Source organism: Plectropomus leopardus, chromosome 14 (genome assembly GCF_008729295.1).
Source record: "Plectropomus leopardus isolate mb chromosome 14, YSFRI_Pleo_2.0, whole genome shotgun sequence".
NCBI lineage: Eukaryota > Metazoa > Chordata > Actinopteri > Perciformes > Serranidae > Plectropomus > Plectropomus leopardus.
In genome coordinates this window covers 5,915,063-5,935,367 of record NC_056476.1, presented here as the reverse complement: position 1 = coordinate 5,935,367, position 20,305 = coordinate 5,915,063, and the positions used below count along the sequence as shown (strand labels likewise).

The 20,305-nt window shown below is 39.6% G+C and overlaps 1 protein-coding gene across 3 annotated transcripts in view; it reads left to right on the top strand.

Moving 5' to 3' along the window:
* slc8a3 (solute carrier family 8 member 3) overlaps positions 1–18,924 on the top strand; it is a 161,107-nt gene extending 142,183 nt beyond the window's left edge. For 2 of the 3 annotated variants that reach the window (XM_042500096.1, XM_042500095.1), the window contains exons 4-8: positions 9,109–9,126; positions 11,896–12,020; positions 12,409–12,508; positions 16,380–16,649; positions 17,725–18,924. In XM_042500096.1, the coding sequence (XP_042356030.1) occupies positions 9,109–9,126; positions 11,896–12,020; positions 12,409–12,508; positions 16,380–16,649; positions 17,725–18,101 (890 nt within the window). In that variant the 3' untranslated portion in view covers positions 18,102–18,924. The remainder of the gene's footprint in view (positions 1–9,108; positions 9,127–11,895; positions 12,021–12,408; positions 12,509–16,379; positions 16,650–17,724) is intronic. The other variant, XM_042500097.1, reaches the window with a different exon arrangement.
* Positions 18,925–20,305: the final 1,381 nt, after the last annotated feature.

The window sequence follows — 20,305 nt, the reverse complement described above, 5'->3', positions numbered from 1 at the left end:
TGTGCGTTTGAATTCTACTTGGGCGTTTCACACAACTTGTTCATGCTTGAAAACTACTATTACAGAATGGTTTTATATGAAAAGGTATTAGGGAAAATGCAATGTTTGGGAGGTTCTGAGCATATTACTGGATAAATGAGAGGATTACAGTGCACGAGTTGTGTAAGAGTTTGTTAATGGATGTTTTGATATAGTTTTGTTGAACACAGTTCAGTTCAACCAGAATTTTCTCCATTTTTGCATTCTTTGTTCGCCAAAGGCATGGAGGAGAAAACAAAGCTTTCTTGAACAATTCAGCATTGAATGAGTTGAGTAATTGAAATATAAACGATAATTTTGTGGATGAAGTACTCCTTTAAATCCATTTTAATTCCATTTTATTCTTCTTTTCTACCATCGTCTCCCTCGTTCTGCACCTTTTCCATCCATCCACTGATCCCTGTGTATGTCAGTTCTTCTATTCCTCTGAGTTTATTGTATTATTGTAGTGGGTTTACTGTGATGACCTACTTACCCTCCATCATCTGAAACCTGCTCCATACATTGCTTGATAATTTTTCCGCTGATTTCTTCTCTGCTCTGATTGCCTACAGCAGTCTTCTCTGAGCGCTTCCCCCCTCACTCTCACTGTCTGGTTCAACCATAACATGCAATGCACCGGGGGTGGGGCGAGGAAAGACGAGGGTCTTTCTGCCTGTTCTGCAGCATTTGCTCAGTTTCTGGTCACATCTCTTGACCCTGTATTTGCAAAAACAAAGAGCTTAAAGTGTGAAGTGGCACAAAACTATGTTGTTGCATAGTTAGCTATAGTTATAGTAGTAAGCATGGGTTAATTATGAGACTATGGGTGCAGTTATGCAAAAAGCTCACCACCTTGTTTACATAGGAGCAAGACATATAGACTATGTGGTTTTGCCTCTTTTTTGTTGGTATTTTGCATGTATTTAGCCCCGTTCACACTGAAAAAAAAACACTAATACACGCTAACATTTGGGTTTTTCATGTGATGGGAAAGGTTACATTTGGCATTCACTCCCACGTCCAAACATTGATCATGAATAGTTGGCACAGAAATTTAGTGAGACTGAATAAGTAACAGATATAAAAAAGTATTTACCACCTTAACATTTTCACTGGGCACCAAGCTGCTTTCTACTGTTATAAGCTGTTCTCCGGCCTGTCATGTACACAGTTCTGCTCTATTGGCAATGGAAGTCTATCAGCTGCCTTTAGAGAATTTTTAGAGTATAGATAGTGTGTGGATATAGAGTTTAAAAAACCTGTGTGCACACCCAAAATTTAGTTGAAAAGGGGTATTTTTCATGTCATTTTGAGTCTTTTCTGGTCGATGCATGTTACATTAATTTGAGTGACATTTTGCAGATGAAGGTCAGCGACATTTTGGACCCCTGGGCCTGTGCCTGGGGGTCTGTTTTGAATGCAGCACATGACAGTTGATTTCGAACTAGGTTTTAAAGGGTTTATTGCAGAGCTGTTGCTTTGTCCGCTGCCATAGGTGTGCACCTTTTTCCTCCATAACTCAAACTCACTTCTTCTCTCCATCTCATTATTCCTCCATGCCATTCATCCTACCTCCACCAATCCCTGCATCCTTTCATCCTTCAATCAATCATCTATCCATGTTGCACCTCTTCTATTCCTCCATGTATCTATTTATCATCGCTCCACCCTCCATCCCCCGTCTTTGATTTTCCATTCTTGCCTCCTCCATAACTTCTTCTCGCTCTTGACAATCCCACCATCAGTCCATTCCTCCATTTCTCTATCCCTCCATAAATCCAGGCAACATTTTATCCATCCGCCTTTCCTCCATTCACCAGATTTTCAAATCTTCTGCACCTCTTACAACCATCTCTCCAACCATCCATCCACCCTTCAAAATCCCATCCTCCTGCTTCCTCCACTTATTCATCCCCCCCAATCCTTTTGCCATCCTCCTCCTCTTTTCCTAATCTCCTTTCTCCTCCAACCTCTCCACCAGGACTTACTCCTATTCATTTTTTTTTTCTTTCATTTAAGAAACATTGTAAAGGTGCAGTCGTTCCTGTCCTACAAAGACAATAAAAACTTATCCATGCTTTTAGTTTTGTTTTTTAAATGTGTTATATAAATAAAGTTATTATTATTGTTATTATTAGTAGTAGAAGTAGTAGTATAAATGTTATTTTTATTGTTAGTATGGCAGCCCCAGCAAGAGATCAGAGTTTGTTTTTTAAGATCATTGTGGATAAAAACTCTTAAAATTTCTATTGTTTGATGGAGCTAGGCTAACAGTTTCCCTTTGATTCCAGTCTTTGTGCTAAGCTACGCTAAAATCAGCCCAGCTAAAGCTACGAAACTACGGGTCAAAGCTCAATAATCCTGGATAGTCATTATAAGAAGCGAGCTCTGTGAACATTTTTAAACATTCAAACATGCTATTCTTAGTGGTCTCTGTAGTTTTTGCTTTTACTTTTTTCTTGTTTATCACTCCCTTTCTCTTGATTGTCTAATCTGGTCTTTTTTTCTTTTGCTGTTGCTTTTTTATTGTGAAGCACTTTGAGCTGCATTATGAAAAGTGCTCTCTACATAAAGTTTATTATTATCATTATTATTTATTGTTAGTCCTCTATCACTCCATAAATCCTTTCAGCCATCTCCCTGTTCCATCCTTCTTGCATTCACCAGATTCCTCCCTTCTCCTGTCTTTGTTTCCTCCCTCCACCCGTCCACACATGCAGCTCCGAGCAGCTCCACCCTCAGGCCTCGGCCTCAGCGAACCAGAATAGCCCTGATAAGTCGAATGATAATTCTGTCTTAATGAGCTGTGCAGAGAGAAGGCGTACATTAGCGTCTGTATTGACGCTGTGACTCATGGCCCGGCTCTCTGTGAGTGTGTGTGAGAGCAGAAGGACTCACTCTTTTGTGACGAGACAGATCTGATTCGGCCGAGCGCGCAGGAGAACACGCTGATGATGACAACGGTTAAACACAGACACCACATCCTACCCCTCCACATGCACGCACACACAAACACAAACACACACACAATCTTCCACCCCTCCAATTACATCCCTTTGGTTAATCTTCCCTATCGCCGTTGTACTGCTGGCAGAATGACAACCTTCTGGATTGTGAGCGTAATCTCGGTACTACGAGTCTGCTTTTCAAACACCTCTTTGTTTGCGTGTGTGTGTTCCTTTATGAGCATCTTATGTGTTGTTTGTGTGTTTGTGCAAGTCCTAACGTCTTTGCAGGTTTGCATCTGTGTGTATTTGCAAGTTTGTTGCTTCCATGTGGTGTTAAAATAAATAGTTGATAAATCAATTGTTCATTTGAATCAGGCTGAAAATTACCAACATGTTCTTATCCCAACTCGTTAAATGGTGCCGCTCTGTCAATGAGTTTCTGCGTCTGCTTAGGACGTTTTTTGGTATTCTTCGGTGTCAGCTGTTTACGTTCCGGAATGCCGTTACCGTAATGTCAACAAATGGACATGGTGGGATGACGCTGCTTGGTCCTTATATTTACACAACAGTGCATGGCAACCTACACGTCCGTCACGATGGTTAGGATTAGGCAAAAATTAGACAAAAAAGGCACATGGTAAAGTGTAGAAAACAAAGACACATCAACACGCCTTCTCATCTGACGCCGCCCTGCTTTGCTCCAATTGGATGTGAAAGGTTGCTTTTGGCATACGAGTGTGACGCCAAAAGCACTGACAGAGCGGACATATTTGACGAGTTCAGAGTGACAACGGGCTTTAACTTAAACATGTCCTGTGCAGCTCACAGAGTTATGTTTACATCCTACATTCAGTCTCATCGAGGGTAAACAAACATATGCAGTATGTTTGCTTCCTGGTAATATTTTGTTGGCAGGCTGCTATGTTTCTTGGCTTGTAAGGACACATTCACACAGACAACAGCACTGAATACTGTATTTTATATTTTTGTGTTTTTCTTTGGCTTTTTTGGCTTTATTTAAGCATAAAGGCAAACAGTGATGGAAAAGTTGAGAGGGGTAGAGGGTACAACAGCAAAGGGCCCTGAGCTGAAATCAGTAGGGACACAGTAGGCTACAAGAGGCACACGCTCTACAAGGTGAGATAGGCACCCCTTAAATTGTTTTTTAAAACTTAATCCTTAATGTCACTTAATATAGAAACAAGGGGTTCTCTCTTGTGATGTAAAGATCATTTTAAGTTTATGTTATGACCACCAGTTTAAATTTTTTCAGTTTGTTTTTTCTTTTCTGAGAAATCATGTTTTGTTCGTCAGTTTGGCATGGCAGATGGCTGAAAATACTACAATACCCATGAACCTCAGCTACAGTTGCCATGATTAAAAAAGCTTGTCAGAGGCATGAATCAGAGCAATCTGTAACAGCTTGTTATTGAATTTTAGCTTAAGCTCTAGCGCAATAACAGAATTGGACATATTGATCTTAATATGATGTTTCTTGCTAAAAATGCATCCTGGGAGTTGTAGTTAACCTGTTCCAAAAAGTTTTTTGTGTAAAGGCTTGTACCATTGACTTGTTTGTCAAAAGAAAACCCCAAATAAAACAGAGATTTTCTCACTGTTGTACTGATGAGTCAGCTGGGAGAATTTTCTGTTAATCTAAGCTGTTGAAGTGCTCCCGCTATGAGTCACTTTATGGATTTTTTTTTATTATAAATGACCAAAATAGCTCATCCCACTACACAACTGGTTTGATGCTACAGGGGTGCCAGCATGGAGGGGTCTGGCAAAAAACTAAACCAAACTAAATCAAATTATAAAATAAAATAAATACAATACAATGTAGGCTTTAGTTAGTTAAACCTGGTTTAACTTTTGCAAAACTACAATACATAACGCCGCCTTGGCCATACAACAAAGCAATTTTTAAAACACTGGGCTTTAAAGTCCAGATTAAAATCCATTTTGCGTCAGTATCAGGACATATTATGTCTCTTGTGCACCCCCCCCCCCCCCAAAAAAATCATAAAAACATGAAAGATGACTTTTATTTTGACAAAATTTTAGATAAATACTGCATATCATGGTGCACAAATTGGTGCATAAAATTCAACTCAATATTTTTTGATGTAGGACCCCAAATCCCCTGTTTGATACATGTCTCCCTGAATGTGGAAACCCTTGGTTCCAGCATTTTATGTGCAGAGTTTTTTGTGCTTTTTAGTTTGTGTATTTGGATGAATTTGTGCTTTTGTCCCTGTATATTTTTGTAGCTGTTTGTGTGGTTTGCCTTCATGTGTTCTTGTTTGTGTGGTGTGCATCTATATACATCTGAATGTGTGTGTTCCCTTACTGGCCTTTACTATAAACGACACCCTGTTATTACTGGCTGGGGTACGGACACTCAGATTCACCACAGCTGGTTTCACACCACACTTGGCTTCAGATCAGCACGCCTCGGCTAGTACTAATGATAATGAAGCAAGTTGCCCACAGCAATTAATGCACTTAGCTCCTAATGATGATTAACTGTGGACTGTATTTGATTTAGGGAGTTGATAAGCTGCCTCTGAACACAAACAGGTTAATTAGTATCATGTCTCGGTTGAAAGAGGTTTCAGAAGGAGCCGGACTGTTCATTGAAGATGCTTTGTTTTGTCCTTCGTCCCTTTAGGAGCGTGAATGTTTTGTCCTTGTTTCACGAATTTAAGGAGAAATTCAGATGAAGACGTCAAAAGGAGGAGATGTTGATGTGGGTCTCTGGGGGCCGAAAAGCACGGGAAGGCTTTCTCCTCTCTCATCATCCACTTATGGCGTATCCTGTCATGTAATTATCTGCCTCGCTGGATGACTTTTTGAGCCTGTCTTTATTCTTAATCGTGTCGTTTAGTTCGGGTTTACACTTTGCCGAGGGCATCTGAGCGTGTTGCGCTGTGTCACTGATCTGCTGTGCAACTACAGCATGCAGATAAACAAAGAATCAAAATGCAGAGAAAGAGACGTGATTGTCCTGAACATCTGCACGAGGCATCATCAGCATTGATTATTTTACACTGTGTGGATGTTTGTGGTTGGTTGTAGCAGCCTCGCCCCTCGTCAGAATACCAGATCTGACTGCTCCAATGAAAAAGTTATTTTTATAGTCCAATAATACATGCAATGTCTCTGAACAGGCCTCTAATCTCTGAAGATGATGAATTGTTAATTGTAACATTTTGGTTGTCTAAAATGTCTTGTTCAGCATTTGGTTGTACTTGAAGACCCTTTAAGGAGTCAGATATTCAGTTTTCTGGAAAGTACATCCTTTTTAATGGTTTTAAGCCTTTTTTTTTCTAAACGTAGTATTATCATTATCATAGTTAACCATAGCTGCACATGCACCGTGCTAACCAAGGTAGTGTTAGAGTTACTCCACCCTCTTGTCCAAATATGGACATTTATGGCTCCAAAAAGATGCCGGCCGCCAAAATTCCAAACTCAAAGCTTTGAAACCTTGATTGTCATCACTTTTTTTAAGCCATATTTTCACACCTTTCACAAGTTTTTAAACCTGTGAACCTTGACAAATATTGATTTGATTTCTTTCAGAAATGTGGGGTGAAAAGGCAATGAACAGCATTTAGGCCTCAATGAGACACTAAAACTCTCCAGCATGAAAACAATGTTTTTAGGCAGGCTGGCAGCTTTTTATGGCAGGTTGAAGCAGGATTTGTTGTTGTTGTTTATATATACTTCCTCCTCCCAACTGAAGCTGTCAAATAAAATCTTGTCACCGTCACCTCCGCCACATTGACAGTGGCAATACTGACTCTTACATAATACATATCCCACCAACTGTTATATTATGAAGATGACACAATTTAACATTTGTTTTATACACAGCAGCAATCTGGAGGACAAGCACATCTTATAATTAACGCAGACTCTAAAAATATTTGATATTATTAAAACAGAAACCAGGCACTGTAATTTTTTCCTTATTATATAACTTCATATCTATAAATCTTCCTCTCCTGTCTTTTAAATGATTCTTTGTTGAATTTTGTGAATATTTCATGACTATTGAGCATATAAATAATAATATAGGCATGTGTTTGTGTAATTCATCTACTTTTTTTTTTTACTTTGTATAACTTTGTTAATTTATTTAATGAAATATTATGTAAATAAATAATATAGTATAGTGTATAGTCTCATACAGAAGTAATCCCTCTCAATCATCACTTAAGACCCAATTTCACTGTTTGGTGGTGTATTTCTCTGCAGAGACTCAGGACACTTATGGGTGTGTACCCCACAGCGCTCAGGTGATGTCAAACCTTTTTAAAAAGGTAGCAACCAGGTGCGAGACCATAAGCAGAACACATCCAAGAGAGACAGCACTAAAAAATGCAAACACCAAATTAGTGTAAATCTGGGGTTGGCTTTTACTTTCATTTCCTCTGAGTGTTTGGAAACAGTAACCAACAGTTCTGTATAGTACACTTTTAAATGCAAGCTCTATGATTATATTATGATGCAGTGGCTTTGAGTTAGTCCAAACATTTGTTTCGGCCCACTTCACCAGAGTGTAATAATTTAATAATTCTGTCTGATATTATTATTAGTCAGGTGTAGACCTTGAGGGGGTCATGCATTTGGTTACGTCTGTGTGTGTGTGTGTCTATCTATTTGTGTGCATGTGTGTTTCCGTCTGTTTGCAGCTAATCTTGCAAACTACAGAACCAATCAGCCTAATATTGTGTGTTCATATTTATATCTGTATGCTTGAGGACAGCTTATGGTTATGGTGATTCACAGTTGTTGAAAAACCTTTTTTCTAGCCTGTTTTATCCTGTTTTTAGCCTGTCTCTGACTTCTGACTCATCATTCCTCTTAACCCACCGATATAGTATATATAGAGCAGCAGGTTTTTAACAAATTTGCTTAAAACAACAAGCCTTACCGTCTGTTGCAGGACAATTTTTGGCCTTTGCCATGTCTCAAAAAATGACTTCCATGGTTTGGTGTCATTTTGATTTGGTCATTTTTTCTTGATATTTGTGCTTTTACCCTTCTTAAATAAGTTTATCAGTTATTTGTTTTCTTTCATTGTCATTTTAAGTGATTTATTGTTGTTATTCCCCACTTTGTTGAGCTGCAACCTACAGACAAAGTCACGTATGTGGGTGTGTTTCAGTTATTAGAAATACATGAAAATGACATATTGCATATATTGTGTCTATACTTAACATACAGTGCATGTTAGCATAAAAAAGTGAGTCTTCTCCGTGCAATGCACTGTGGCTCCGGCAAAAGTAGATGAGACGTGTATTTCTGGGATGCTACTGAAGTACCTCTGCTGGAATTACAAGAACTATCTAGAAAGGCTGTGATCAGCGTGGGCGACCACTTGGTCAGAGATCTGCTCTCTACAAAGTGCGCTTTTAAAGTTGTCAGTGTTGTTATTAATGGTACAGTGTGTAGGATTTAGGGTCATATATTGGCAAAATGGTATATCATAACTATGTTTCTATCAGTTTATAATCACCCGAAACTAGGAATGGAATCTACAGTAGCCCAGAACAGACAAATCAAACACTGGCTCTAGATACAGCCAATTGCGTTTTAGTTTTGGCCACCGTAGTTCCCCTACACGCAGGAGAGGTTTCAGTTCTGCAACCTCACCACTAGTTGCAACTACATCCTGCACTCTTTAGACCTTTAAAAGGCTAAGTTCTGGTAAATGCATATATTGGCCCAACACTGTTTTATTCTGAACTTGTTTAATAGCAGTTAATAAAGGTGTCGTCTCACTGCAGCTGGAGATAATAAAGTTTTGAGTTAATGCTCATAGCTGGAGATCATGACACAAAATATGCTGCCATTTTGTTGATTTCTATCAGACATTTTTTCCCTTAATGAACCTCGATCGCGCCCTCGCACCCATAAAGAACTACAAAATATTCCCTCCACTACCTCAGCCAAGTGAATAATCAGTGCTGTATATATCACACCTCAGGGTCAATACCAGCCGTTCTCTGAGGCCATCACATTTCTCTCGTTTTCTGTCCATATGCATGTTTCTTCCATTTCCACTGCTCATCCTTTTTCTTTTTTTCATGTCTTACTCCTCCTCTTCCCCCTCTCTTCTCCTCCACAGCCCGGTTGTTAGCTGACGGTAAGCTGTGCATTCCTCCTCTCAGCATCTCCACTAACCACCCTCTCTGTGTGTGTGTGTGTGTGTGTGTGTGTGTGTGTGTGTGCTGTGGTTTAAACATCAGCCCTGAATTTGTCTGTCTCGGCTGCATGATGAGAAATCTCAGAGGACGACAATTTAGTTTTTTTTTGCTGCTGATAAAGATTTCGAGTCCTTTGAGAGGTTTGATATAAATAAACTGCACACCGGTGCTGTTATTCTCTCCTACCCTCGCTGGTGCAAAACAACATGGTCTTTCGCGGCTCTCTCCTGCACTTAATGACGGATTTTCACGCTAATCAGCGGATTAATTAATCATAAATCCATAAATCATGTTCCGCAGTCAAGGGGAAGGTACAAACACCTGATAACCGTAGAGATAAAAAACCTGCACTTCCAAAATTAGAATTTAATTAGCTTTGTGGGATTGTGTTATTATTTTTTCCCCTTCCTTGTCAAGGAAATTGTGTCATGTCGTGGTGCGGCACAGAGCAGGGGAACGGCTGGATAATCAATTTTTAAACATGAGCAAAAGAAATCCTGTCAGGACTTGAGGGTACACACTGTGGTGTGTAATTGATTTAGCTTAAAAGTGTGTGTGTGTTTGTGTGTGTGTGTGTGTGTGTGTGTGTGTGTGTGTGTGTGTGCAGGAACTCATGCGCTGGTATATTATGCATGCCTCTGCATGTGTATGTGTGTGTGTGTGTGTGTGCTTGTCGACACGCCCTCCTATCAAGGGGACCGGGCTGTGATCTTTAATGGCAACGTTAATATTTAATGGTAAGCGTGTTGTCAGCAAAGAGCAGCAGGCTGGGACTCGGGGTTCGTATAAAAGATGACAAGGTCTCTGCACCAGGTGGCTCTGTGGAGGTGTCACACACACAGCGGGATGAGGGGCCTTTGGATGCACAGACGCTCCTTCTTGATAGAGTTTGACAGCACAGAATTGATGTTATGGCGCTCTTTGTAGTGTGCAGTGCACTCAGGAGCTCTGTGAAGCGCCGCGGCTTCTTTCTACAGCAGAGCCACCCAGGACCCGTCTGATAGGAAGATAGAACAGCTGATCAGAGCGGATTTGAGGGTAAAAAATGAGATAAGGCCTTAAGGAGTACTGACTGACTACTGACTGGAAGGCCTTGAAAATACTTGACTTGTTATTGTTGCTTCAGCTCTAATCAGCACATCACAACCCATTCGGCCAAAAGTCTATTATTAATAATACAGAAAAGTTGCAGGCACTAATGGGTTAATGTGAACAATATTACACCGCCATCAGTGAATGGAGTTTATGCATTTGTCATGGAAATCCGTTGACATGCTCAACATGATTTCATGGATGACATCAATGGATCCATTTTTCTGACAAAAGAGCAAATACTCACTGATGAAGACTGTGATACTGTTAAAGGCTCTTGGAAAACAAAGCTAGTAAGTGGACATTGAGTTGGAATTTTCTTGTGAAACCTTAAAAACACATTTTTCCTCAGTGATATGTAGCCATGGAGATAGTTGTAGTTTTAGAGGCCATTTACACGCCAACTGTTCTTGCATGATACGTTAAACTTCTGTTGCAGCTTGGCCTTTTTTTCACACAACAGCATTTTGGGGGCCTGAAAATGCAAACTTGTTAATGGGCTCCAGAATGTAATTTTTTTTGAAAATGCAACCCCTGCTGTCGCCGCACAAACTGGCATTACATGGATCCTGTGAAAATGGTGATGTCATGGCCACACTTTTGGCATGCACATTACATTTCAGACAGCCATGCGCAAGTGGGAGGACAACAATAACAACAGTAGGGGACTACCGAGCTGTGTTTGTGCTGCTGGTGGTTCTCGTGCATGTGTTCGCCATCGTGCATGGGTCAAACACAAGCTGGACTTTCATCCACAAGACCGGTGTTTGTGTCCCATGAAAACCAAACATCAACTTGAGTTTTTTTTAACATAGTTGCTGACATATATCACATGATAGTTGTTAAGTGACATACCACTTACTTTAAACTAGTAGCTTTAAATAGCTCTGTTTACTGTTAAAAGTAGTTTTGTTCTCGAAACCTGAAGTCGCATTTTAATGGAGCTGCAGCATATAGAAAGAGGAAATTGACACAGAAACTCACTCATCCACAACTGATGCTAGAAGAGTGAGTGAGAACATGTTGGGATTTTAGAGGCTGACGTCTCAAAGCATAGGAATAAATGGGAAAATATGTGTGTTTTTTTGGATTTTAGACACTTTAAGATGAAAGATGGAGGTTGTTTTTTTTTCTGTCAAAGTCACAGTTAAAACACGCTCTTTATGATGTGTAGGACCTTGAAAGTCATTGTAAACTCCAACATTTTTGGATAAAAGAAATAGATCTGCTTTTAACATTTGCCTTTGCAGTTTGTCTCACCTTTACATAACACAGTTGGATTGCAACCAAGGAATAGAAAGCTTAGAAAAAGCAACTATTTAGTCATCTCTACAATAAATCTTTGACTGAGTGTAACAGACATGACTGCATATACACCACATATACTGTATTACATTGCATATTAACAAAATTGTGTGTCTTCTGAAGCCTGAACATTATAAAGGCTGAATAAATTTAAACTGTTACTGATGAGGCTTCCCTCTGATGTTTTGTTTTTAATACTGTATGAAGTGCAACACCACATGCTAATCAGCTGAGCGTCCTCTCATTTTGATTGGCATCTTTCTCACTGTGATCTCTTTTTTATTTTGCTCCCTCTCGCCCTCTCCGCTCAGATGTACCAGACAGGACGATGACATCAGACGAGGAGGAAGCCAGGCGGATCGCGGAGATGGGAAAACCGGTGCTGGGGGAACACTCCAAGCTGGAAGTCATTATTGAAGAATCATACGAGTTTAAGGTGGGAGAGGTTACTCTTCAAACAGCCTGATTATTAAGCTGAAACCAGTGTTTTCCATGCAGTCAAACAGAAAACAGAGGACTAATTCAGCAGCCAGCTTGCCTCAAATGACAGCTATATATTTCTAATTTTAGCAGTTGCTCTTCAGAGGCCTCCCAACCCACAGAGACACATTTCTGGAAGAGATATTGTTTATATGCATCCTCTAACCTCCTCAACTGAGAAATATATCCACTGTATTTTTTTCTGCTGCGTGGTTTAATCATGCATCCAACAGAGGTTTGTGCTGCCTGGAACTGGATGCCACTGCCATCATGTGGACAAGCTCATGTATTTCTCCTCTGAACAGAAATAATCGATGGATTTCACTCTTGCTTGTGTCACACAGAGCACAGTTGACAAGCTGATTAAGAAGACCAACCTGGCACTGGTGGTGGGAACCAACTCCTGGAGAGACCAGTTCATGGAGGCCATTACAGTCAGTGCAGGTACTGTAAAATAAAAAAAGAAAAGAAAAAGGTTTGTGGCGGCACACAAATACGCTAAACATCATGCTCCTTCACAGTTTCCCTCACATAAGCACTTTATTGGTGTCACCTATCATGTGTTAGTAATTTTGAATAACAGTCAAATTAACTTTTTAAATTGATCCCTGGTTGGACACACTTACAGCAAATGATGTGACTGTACTGTCTCATTTTTTCAGGGTTCCTGCTGATCCATAAAATAATCGTTTAAGGCAATTAACATCATAAAGCACCCTTTTCAAAATTGTTAAAAATGCTGAGACATGGGAAGAAGGATTTTATGAGGGTTTTTTCTGACGTCATATTGTTAAAATCATCAAATAATTGATAACTTTTTAAAATTTTATTTTGATTTTTTTTTTTAATTGTTCTTTTTTTAGGTTTTAATTTTCTATTTTTAATTTTTATTTTTTTTATTTTTTTTGTAAATTTCCCCAGTGTTGGATAAATAACGTCTTATCTCTTATCTTTAAAAAAAAACAAAACATATTCCTGTCATGTTAACGTCACCCAGATCAGGAGATTAAAACCAACAATACTTTGTTTCTGACAGAGGATCCACTGTCTGCCAGCTAGCTGTCACTGTTCCCTGGACGACACAGGGAACTGTAAAGTCAACCAAAAACTGTTTAACCAACATTTTGTGAAATGGCTGAAACTAGTACAAGACATATTTCATGCAAAAAGTTTTTCAAACTTGACCTGAAGGGAAATAACTTAGTTTAATCCAACATGCAGAGAGAGAAGCACAAAACTGACAGGAAACCTCACTAACAATTACCACAAGTTTCACACTACTGCTCTACCCTTATCTTTGTGAAAAAAAGTCATGTTTATGATAAACATTTGGGCAAAATCCTCCTTAATACTAAGTAATTGATGTTGGTTCATTTTTTTCTTCTTCAATTTTAGATAATGTAAAAGAAAATTCATTCGAAGTGAAAAGAAAGTCTTAAAAAGTCTTGGATCCAACTTGCCTTCAGCTTTAGGGACCTTGTATTTACATATTTTCAAACATTGTTGATATTGTTGTAATGTTTGGCTGACATGATGGCAACTGTTATTGTGTGCAAAATGTGAAAATTATATTCTCTTTCATTCCTACACTTAAATTATTTATGTGATATTTCGAATTTTAGTAAACAGGTTTTATTCATCATTTATTTATTGCTAAACTTTTGCTGGGTGTTGAATATATGTCTTTTTACCATTAAAGCTACAGTTGGTAACTTTCATTTTTTAAAAAAAAAGAAAGAAAGTTTGCTGAAACTTTCACTGTATCCATCCACACATTTTTTGATCAAATGTCACCAGAAGTGACACAATGCAGTAACAGAATCTTGATTCATATTTGATCAGCGCTGCCTAATTTGACAGTTAGACCGTATTTCAACAGCAGTGATCGACATGATTGACAGCTGCGTGAGAGACTCCTCATCTCTGATTGGTTGTTTTTTTCAGACGTGGTGGATTTCTACCAGTGCTATAGGAAGCACTGTGAGGAGGAACATGATTTTTTTCCACAAACTTTTCGTATTTTTTCTCATCATCAGGATGTAGTGACAGTTTTAACAAATATGACAAAAAATATTTTATAAAAGCATTAAGAGCTGTTAATTTTTTAATGTTTTCTTGCCAAGAGTTAGGTGAGAAGATTAACGCCATAATATCTTTATGGTAAATCTACTGCCAGCAGCGGGTTATCTTATCATAGCAAGTCCAGTTGTTTTTGTACAAATTAAACAAAGAAAATATAACGTCTTGTTAGACTAAGCTAACCTTCAGCTAGAGGTAGCTTCATACTAACAAAAATATACATTTAGAGCTGCCACAATTAACTGATTAGTTGTAAACTATTAAGTTAATCACCAATTAATATGATGATCGATTAATTGTTTTTTTACAGACAAAAGAGTCAAAATTCTCTTATTCCAGCTTCTGAAATGTGAATTTTTTTTTTGGTTTCTTTGCTTCTCTGTGACTGAATATCTCTGAGTTTTGGACAAAACAAGACATTTGAGGACATCATTTTGAGCTTTGGGAAACACTGATTGATATTTTTTTCCCCCATTGTGACTGACATTCTATAGACCAAACAACTAACTGATTAATCAGTTGAATAACATACAGACTAATCAACAATGACACTAATGATTAGTAGCAGCCTTGTCTAACTCTGCATATTGAATGTCATCACTTAAAAATATCAGCTTCCAACGACCTCAGCGCAAAAGTCTTGGTGTCAGTATGAGTCCTCAAAAACTCATTTCCCGGAGAGAAAAGCTCTTGAAGCTCTGAAATAATCTCATGTACATCAGAGAAAACTCATCCATCATATCGGGGTGACAGCAGCATCAGATCAGCGTGCAGTGCAGCCACCGCTACGCCCGCTGCAGTCACAGCCACCGTGTAGCCGGGGCACCGTGAAGGCCTCGCTTCCTCACTTTGGTGCTGAAATATTTAATCCAGTGATGCTCTTTATTTTTTCATGATCCACCCGTGGCTGAAAAATGCATGCAGCTCACATGGCCTGACACTTTGAATCAGCACAGTGTCCCTCCTGTCTGCTAAGTTTCCTGTGAGCTGCTGGGACACAGAGGACACCCCGCTCCTTCACTTGAGGGGGGTGTCCATTTACATTTTTAGATGGTACAGGGTGGCACTTTTAGGAAGCAAAACCCACAGTCAGCACAGATGACCTTAACAGAACAAATGCATGGAGTCCCCCTCAAAATATAGAACATTTACACCCCCCTCACCCCAGTAAAAACATGAAAGTAGAAGTGGACTTTTATTTTGATGAATTGAAGACATTTCCACCATAAATTGATGCAGGACGGGCTACAAGTTGGTGCTTAAAAATTCACCAGAATGCAGGAAATTAAGTGTTTGATGCTCAAATTTTCCTGTGGGAGGATCCCAGACCCCCTTTTCATATGTGTCACCCCAAATGTTAAAACAAAACCTACGCCCATGGTCACAATAATTACATTTTCGACTTATTAAGGTCAGTACAAATAATCGAGATCATGTCCATATATTGTCCAATACTACTCCTTGTGTTTACATGCATGTTTGTTTACATTAAAATGACACAAACATGTAAGAGCCACTTCATCACATATTTTATACCTGGTGAAAATGTTCATGTGAGTATATGACTTACAGGTTTTGATATTATTCAGGTTTTTACAGCAGTTTCTGCATATTTTGAAGAGGAATAGGACATGAAGTCGGACTGGGGGGTGATTTACAAACGTTCATTTTGTGGGTGAAGTTTTCCTTTAGAAGACAAAAACTTGCCACTCTTTAAATTAATTAACAAAAGCCCTGCGGCAGTTATTAATCTAGATATGTCTTCATTTAAAGTTGAGTACACACAACAGTAACCCCAGGCTGAAGCTGTTTGATGTCTCTGGCTGAAAAATAAGTCAGTGTGCCATTTTAAGAGAATGTTGTTCTGTTCCTTCCCCTCTCTGTCATCCCTTATCTCCTTTATCGATCCTTTATCTCGCCAACGTTTCCCAACTCCTCTCTGGCTCTTTATCCTCCTCCTCTTTGTGCTTCATCATCTGTCTTTCTTTTTTCTCGCGCTGTCATATTCCCCCTTTTGCTTTTTCATCTTTTATCTCTTTGTCTTTTTTCCTCTCTCCCTCTTTTCCTAATATTTACTTTCCCTCCTTCACCCCTCTCTCTTTATCTTTCCCCAAATATTCTGCTGTGTCTTTGTCCTCTCTGCTGCTCAACTCCCTCCTGTCATCGCATTATGCTTCAATCCATCTCACCCCCTCGACTCCCCCGCCATCCCCTTCCCCCTGCTTCTCCCAAACAGACGAGGACGAAGAGGACACAGGGGAAGAGCGGCTCCCGTCCTGTTTTGACTACGTCATGCACTTCCTCACCGTCTTCTGGAAGGTCCTGTTCGCCTGCGTTCCTCCCACAGACTACCTGAATGGCTGGGCCTGTTTCATCGTCTCCATCATCATCATCGGCCTGCTCACGGCCGTCATCGGCGACCTTGCGTCTCACTTCGGCTGCACCATCGGCCTCAAGGACTCAGTGACTGCTGTGGTGTTTGTGGCACTTGGTACATCTGTCCCAGGTGAGAAAAAGGACATGTTCATGTTTGTAATGTGAAAATCTGTCCTCTAAACTTTTTCATGTTCTTTTTTTTGTCAGTTGATGGATTATAAGCTTCTTTTATAGTCTGAGAAAAATCTGACTTCACAAGCCTTTGAGCCCCTTTCAAACAGTGAAACATGCTTTGTCATCAAGACGGCTCATATTCTTATTTCCTCCAAACTGACATTTTCACCCGACAGGATATGAATATGTCCCAAAAACTCTGACTCCGTCAGCGTATTTGTTATTAAAGGTCTACGTGCAGCATTAATAAATCATTACTGCATTCATTTTGGAAGGAAAAAAAGGTATATAAATATAATAAACAAACAAGACCAAAAAAAGAGAAGATTGCCAGCCTTAACAGTGCAATGTATACTGTATATTTTGAGCGACAGGTGGATTTGGCAGGAAATGGGAAATTGGCCTCCAGCATGTTTATCTTTTTCAGGAAACTGAAAGATCTCGGGGTAATGGGACAAAAGGTTAAAGAGCAAATGTGGGAGATTTCTGAAAACACTAACAAACAAAACTTAATACCACTGACAATAATAACCTTAATGATCAGGAATTTTTTCCCTTTTATAGGGTTTTTTGGTGGGGAGTTTTACCTTAGTCGATGTGAGGGTCTAAAGACAGAGAGATGTCGTATGCTTTAAAGCCCTCTGAGGCCAATTATGATATGTGATAATGGGCTTTATAAATAAAATTTCCCTGGCTTGAATTAAACAATGAATAAAGTGATAAGTATAGTGATGTTTGAAGACCCTGTAAACCATTTATTTTCATCATTTGTAATATTAAAACAGGCCCTAAGGCTTAAGTTCGGTTACAATACCAAACGCTATTCTATGCATCTTAAACACCTGTTAGAGATCTGCACATTACTAAGTGCACCTTTCTAGTTTTAGTTGAGTCGTTCCTTGTAGTTTAAAATGGCCGTGACTTAGTTTAGAAATAATGATGTTGTGTAAATAATGATTTTTTGTATTTCTGTGCATCAGTTACAGTTTGGCAATATTTGATTCAAACTTCACTGACTTTTCTCTCTGTAGACACCTTTGCTAGTAAGGTATCCGCAGTCCAAGACACCTACGCAGACGCCTCCATCGGAAATGTGACCGGCAGCAACGCCGTCAACGTGTTCCTGGGAATCGGCATGGCCTGGTCGGTGGCGGCCATCTACTGGCACATGAAAGGGAAGCCGTTTGTGGTGGAAGCCGGCTCGCTGGCCTTCTCTGTCACTCTCTTCACCATCTTCGCCTTCCTGGCCGTCTCTGTGCTGCTTTATAGGCGCCGGGCCCACATCGGAGGAGAACTGGGTGGGCCCCGGGGACACAGACTGGCCACGTCAGCCTTCCTTATCGGCCTCTGGTTCCTTTACATCCTCTTCTCCAGTCTGGAGGCCTACTGTCATATAGAGGGCTTCTAAGCAGGAGGAGGATACAAACATGCAGGGGTTTAAAGTACAACTTCAGAGTGAATTCTCACTGTGGAATTTGGGTCAGTCTTGTATGGTACGAACGGACAGGAGAGGTAGACCCAGGGTTTTCCCAGACACCTCCCTCTCTCTCTCTCTCCCTCAACCCCTCCTGTAAGGATGCTTGGAGGTGAGTATCCTGCCCTCTAGTGCCGACAGGCCTGTTCGCCCCGGCTTCAGGAGAGAGCCGTCCTGAGCCTGTGTGAGTGTGCTTACAGTTGGGATTGGGTTACCTCCGAGTCCAGAAGATGCCGATGCCGGGTTGGTCCTGCATTCCACTGGAAGAGACTGCAGTCTTATAAACCGGAGAGAGTTGAGTTAATCAGAGGTCTATATTTTTCTCAACATCTGACGAGAACGACATTTTTTAAAAAGTATTTTGGCGATAAAAACGCAAAAAATAAACAAAACAAAAAAACAGACACACGCAGACAAAAAAAAGGAACTATTTTCTGATCTACGCTAAGGAATAACAAAAAGATAATATTGTAAATGGGAATATGTTGTTGAGTGACAGTGGGATGGATTCATAGTATTTATTTTTATTTGCATAGTTTCCTAAGGAGCACTGCAGAGTTCTCAGATATCACACAAAGAAGAAGAAGAGGAGCAACAGTGACAGTTCATGCTGGCAGACGAATCACCATTCAAACAGACGAGGAGGAAGAGGTGGACACAGTGAACATGGTCAAACTGCCCTGAACATTACTTCCGTACTCTATACTTATCTATATATAATATATTTCCATATTTTCTGTATATTTTGAATATTTGTTTAAATGTGGTCACCTTCTGCTCTAACAGAGGATTGCTGTGGTTAAGCGGGAGGGGAGGGGCGGGGGGGTCAAATATATACTGGAACGATGTCTTCACATTTCTAAGAGTTATGTATCTTGCCTAGGTAAAAGTATGACATTGTATTTTATTTATTTACTGATATCTTGGTCTCACTCGAGTTTTCACCTTTTCAATCAGAAATCAGAAAAAAGGAAAAAAAAAACGTGTTGCTGCAGAGGTTAAATTCAGAGGTATTTTTGTACTGTTCCTTCCATGCACTTTGCTGTATAGTTCTATTTATGGAGACTTCTACTTGTACATGTGCAAAAGGCCAATATTAAAGGTGTCACTATGGACTGAACAGAGTGCCTGTGGAGGGAGAGGTGTTTGTTTCAGCCGCCCACACCGACGAGCTCTTTGCTCAGCTCAACAACTGAAGAGTTTCTTCCTAAAATGGTGCGTAACCTTTTTTTCTCCAAGCTGCATTAATAGTTTTTTTTGGTCACTTGGAGGCAGCACTGCAAGCTGAAACACAGCACCTACCATAATTTTAACCTTACAGAAAGTCCTGATGCCGCTAACTGCTAGCCTCTGTGTCTCAGTGCAAAATTGAGGGTTTATTTTCTTCATCAGTATTGCTGATTAGTTCTTGTAAAACTAATGAGAATTTACTTAAGTCAAATGTTTATGATTTTAACAAAACAACTTAACAATGTTTACATATAAACATCAATATTGTCTTTTCAAACTTTTCAAAAATGTTCATACTTTTTAGAGTAAAAGTCCATGTAAGGTTGGAGTGGTGGACGCAACACAGGACTTTACCCCTGGAGACTGGTGTTTGTGTCTTGTGTGATATGAAGTGAACTTATTTTAAGGTACGTCATCACCATGTTTCTTCTCCTAAACCTAAAAAATGTTACTTTTCTTTATTAAACCTGGCCTACGTAAAATTTTACTTGACTAGATCTAGCCACCCACAACCTACGTAAGTAAACCTTGCCTATGTGTCTCAGTGTTAAATATGTGACTTTATGTTAAGCAGACCTAAATAACCAACCACGTTTCTTCTCCGAAACCTAACCCAAATAACTTTCTTTCATAGCCCAAGTAACATTACCTTAAGTGGGTAAGTGACGAAGCCCAACCATATTACCTTTTCTAAACTTAACTAACCTCCCTAATTTTAACCTATGTTACTTTACATTATGTACAAAACTTAACGTCTAGTTTGTAACTACGTTTGGTACATGTGATCAGGCCCTTTATGGAGTGCTAATTTGTTAGATATCATACAAACTGTTGTATGAGGATACTTTAAAAAGGTAGCCTGGATTAAATGCATATGAAAACAGAAATATTAAATAAAATAATAATAA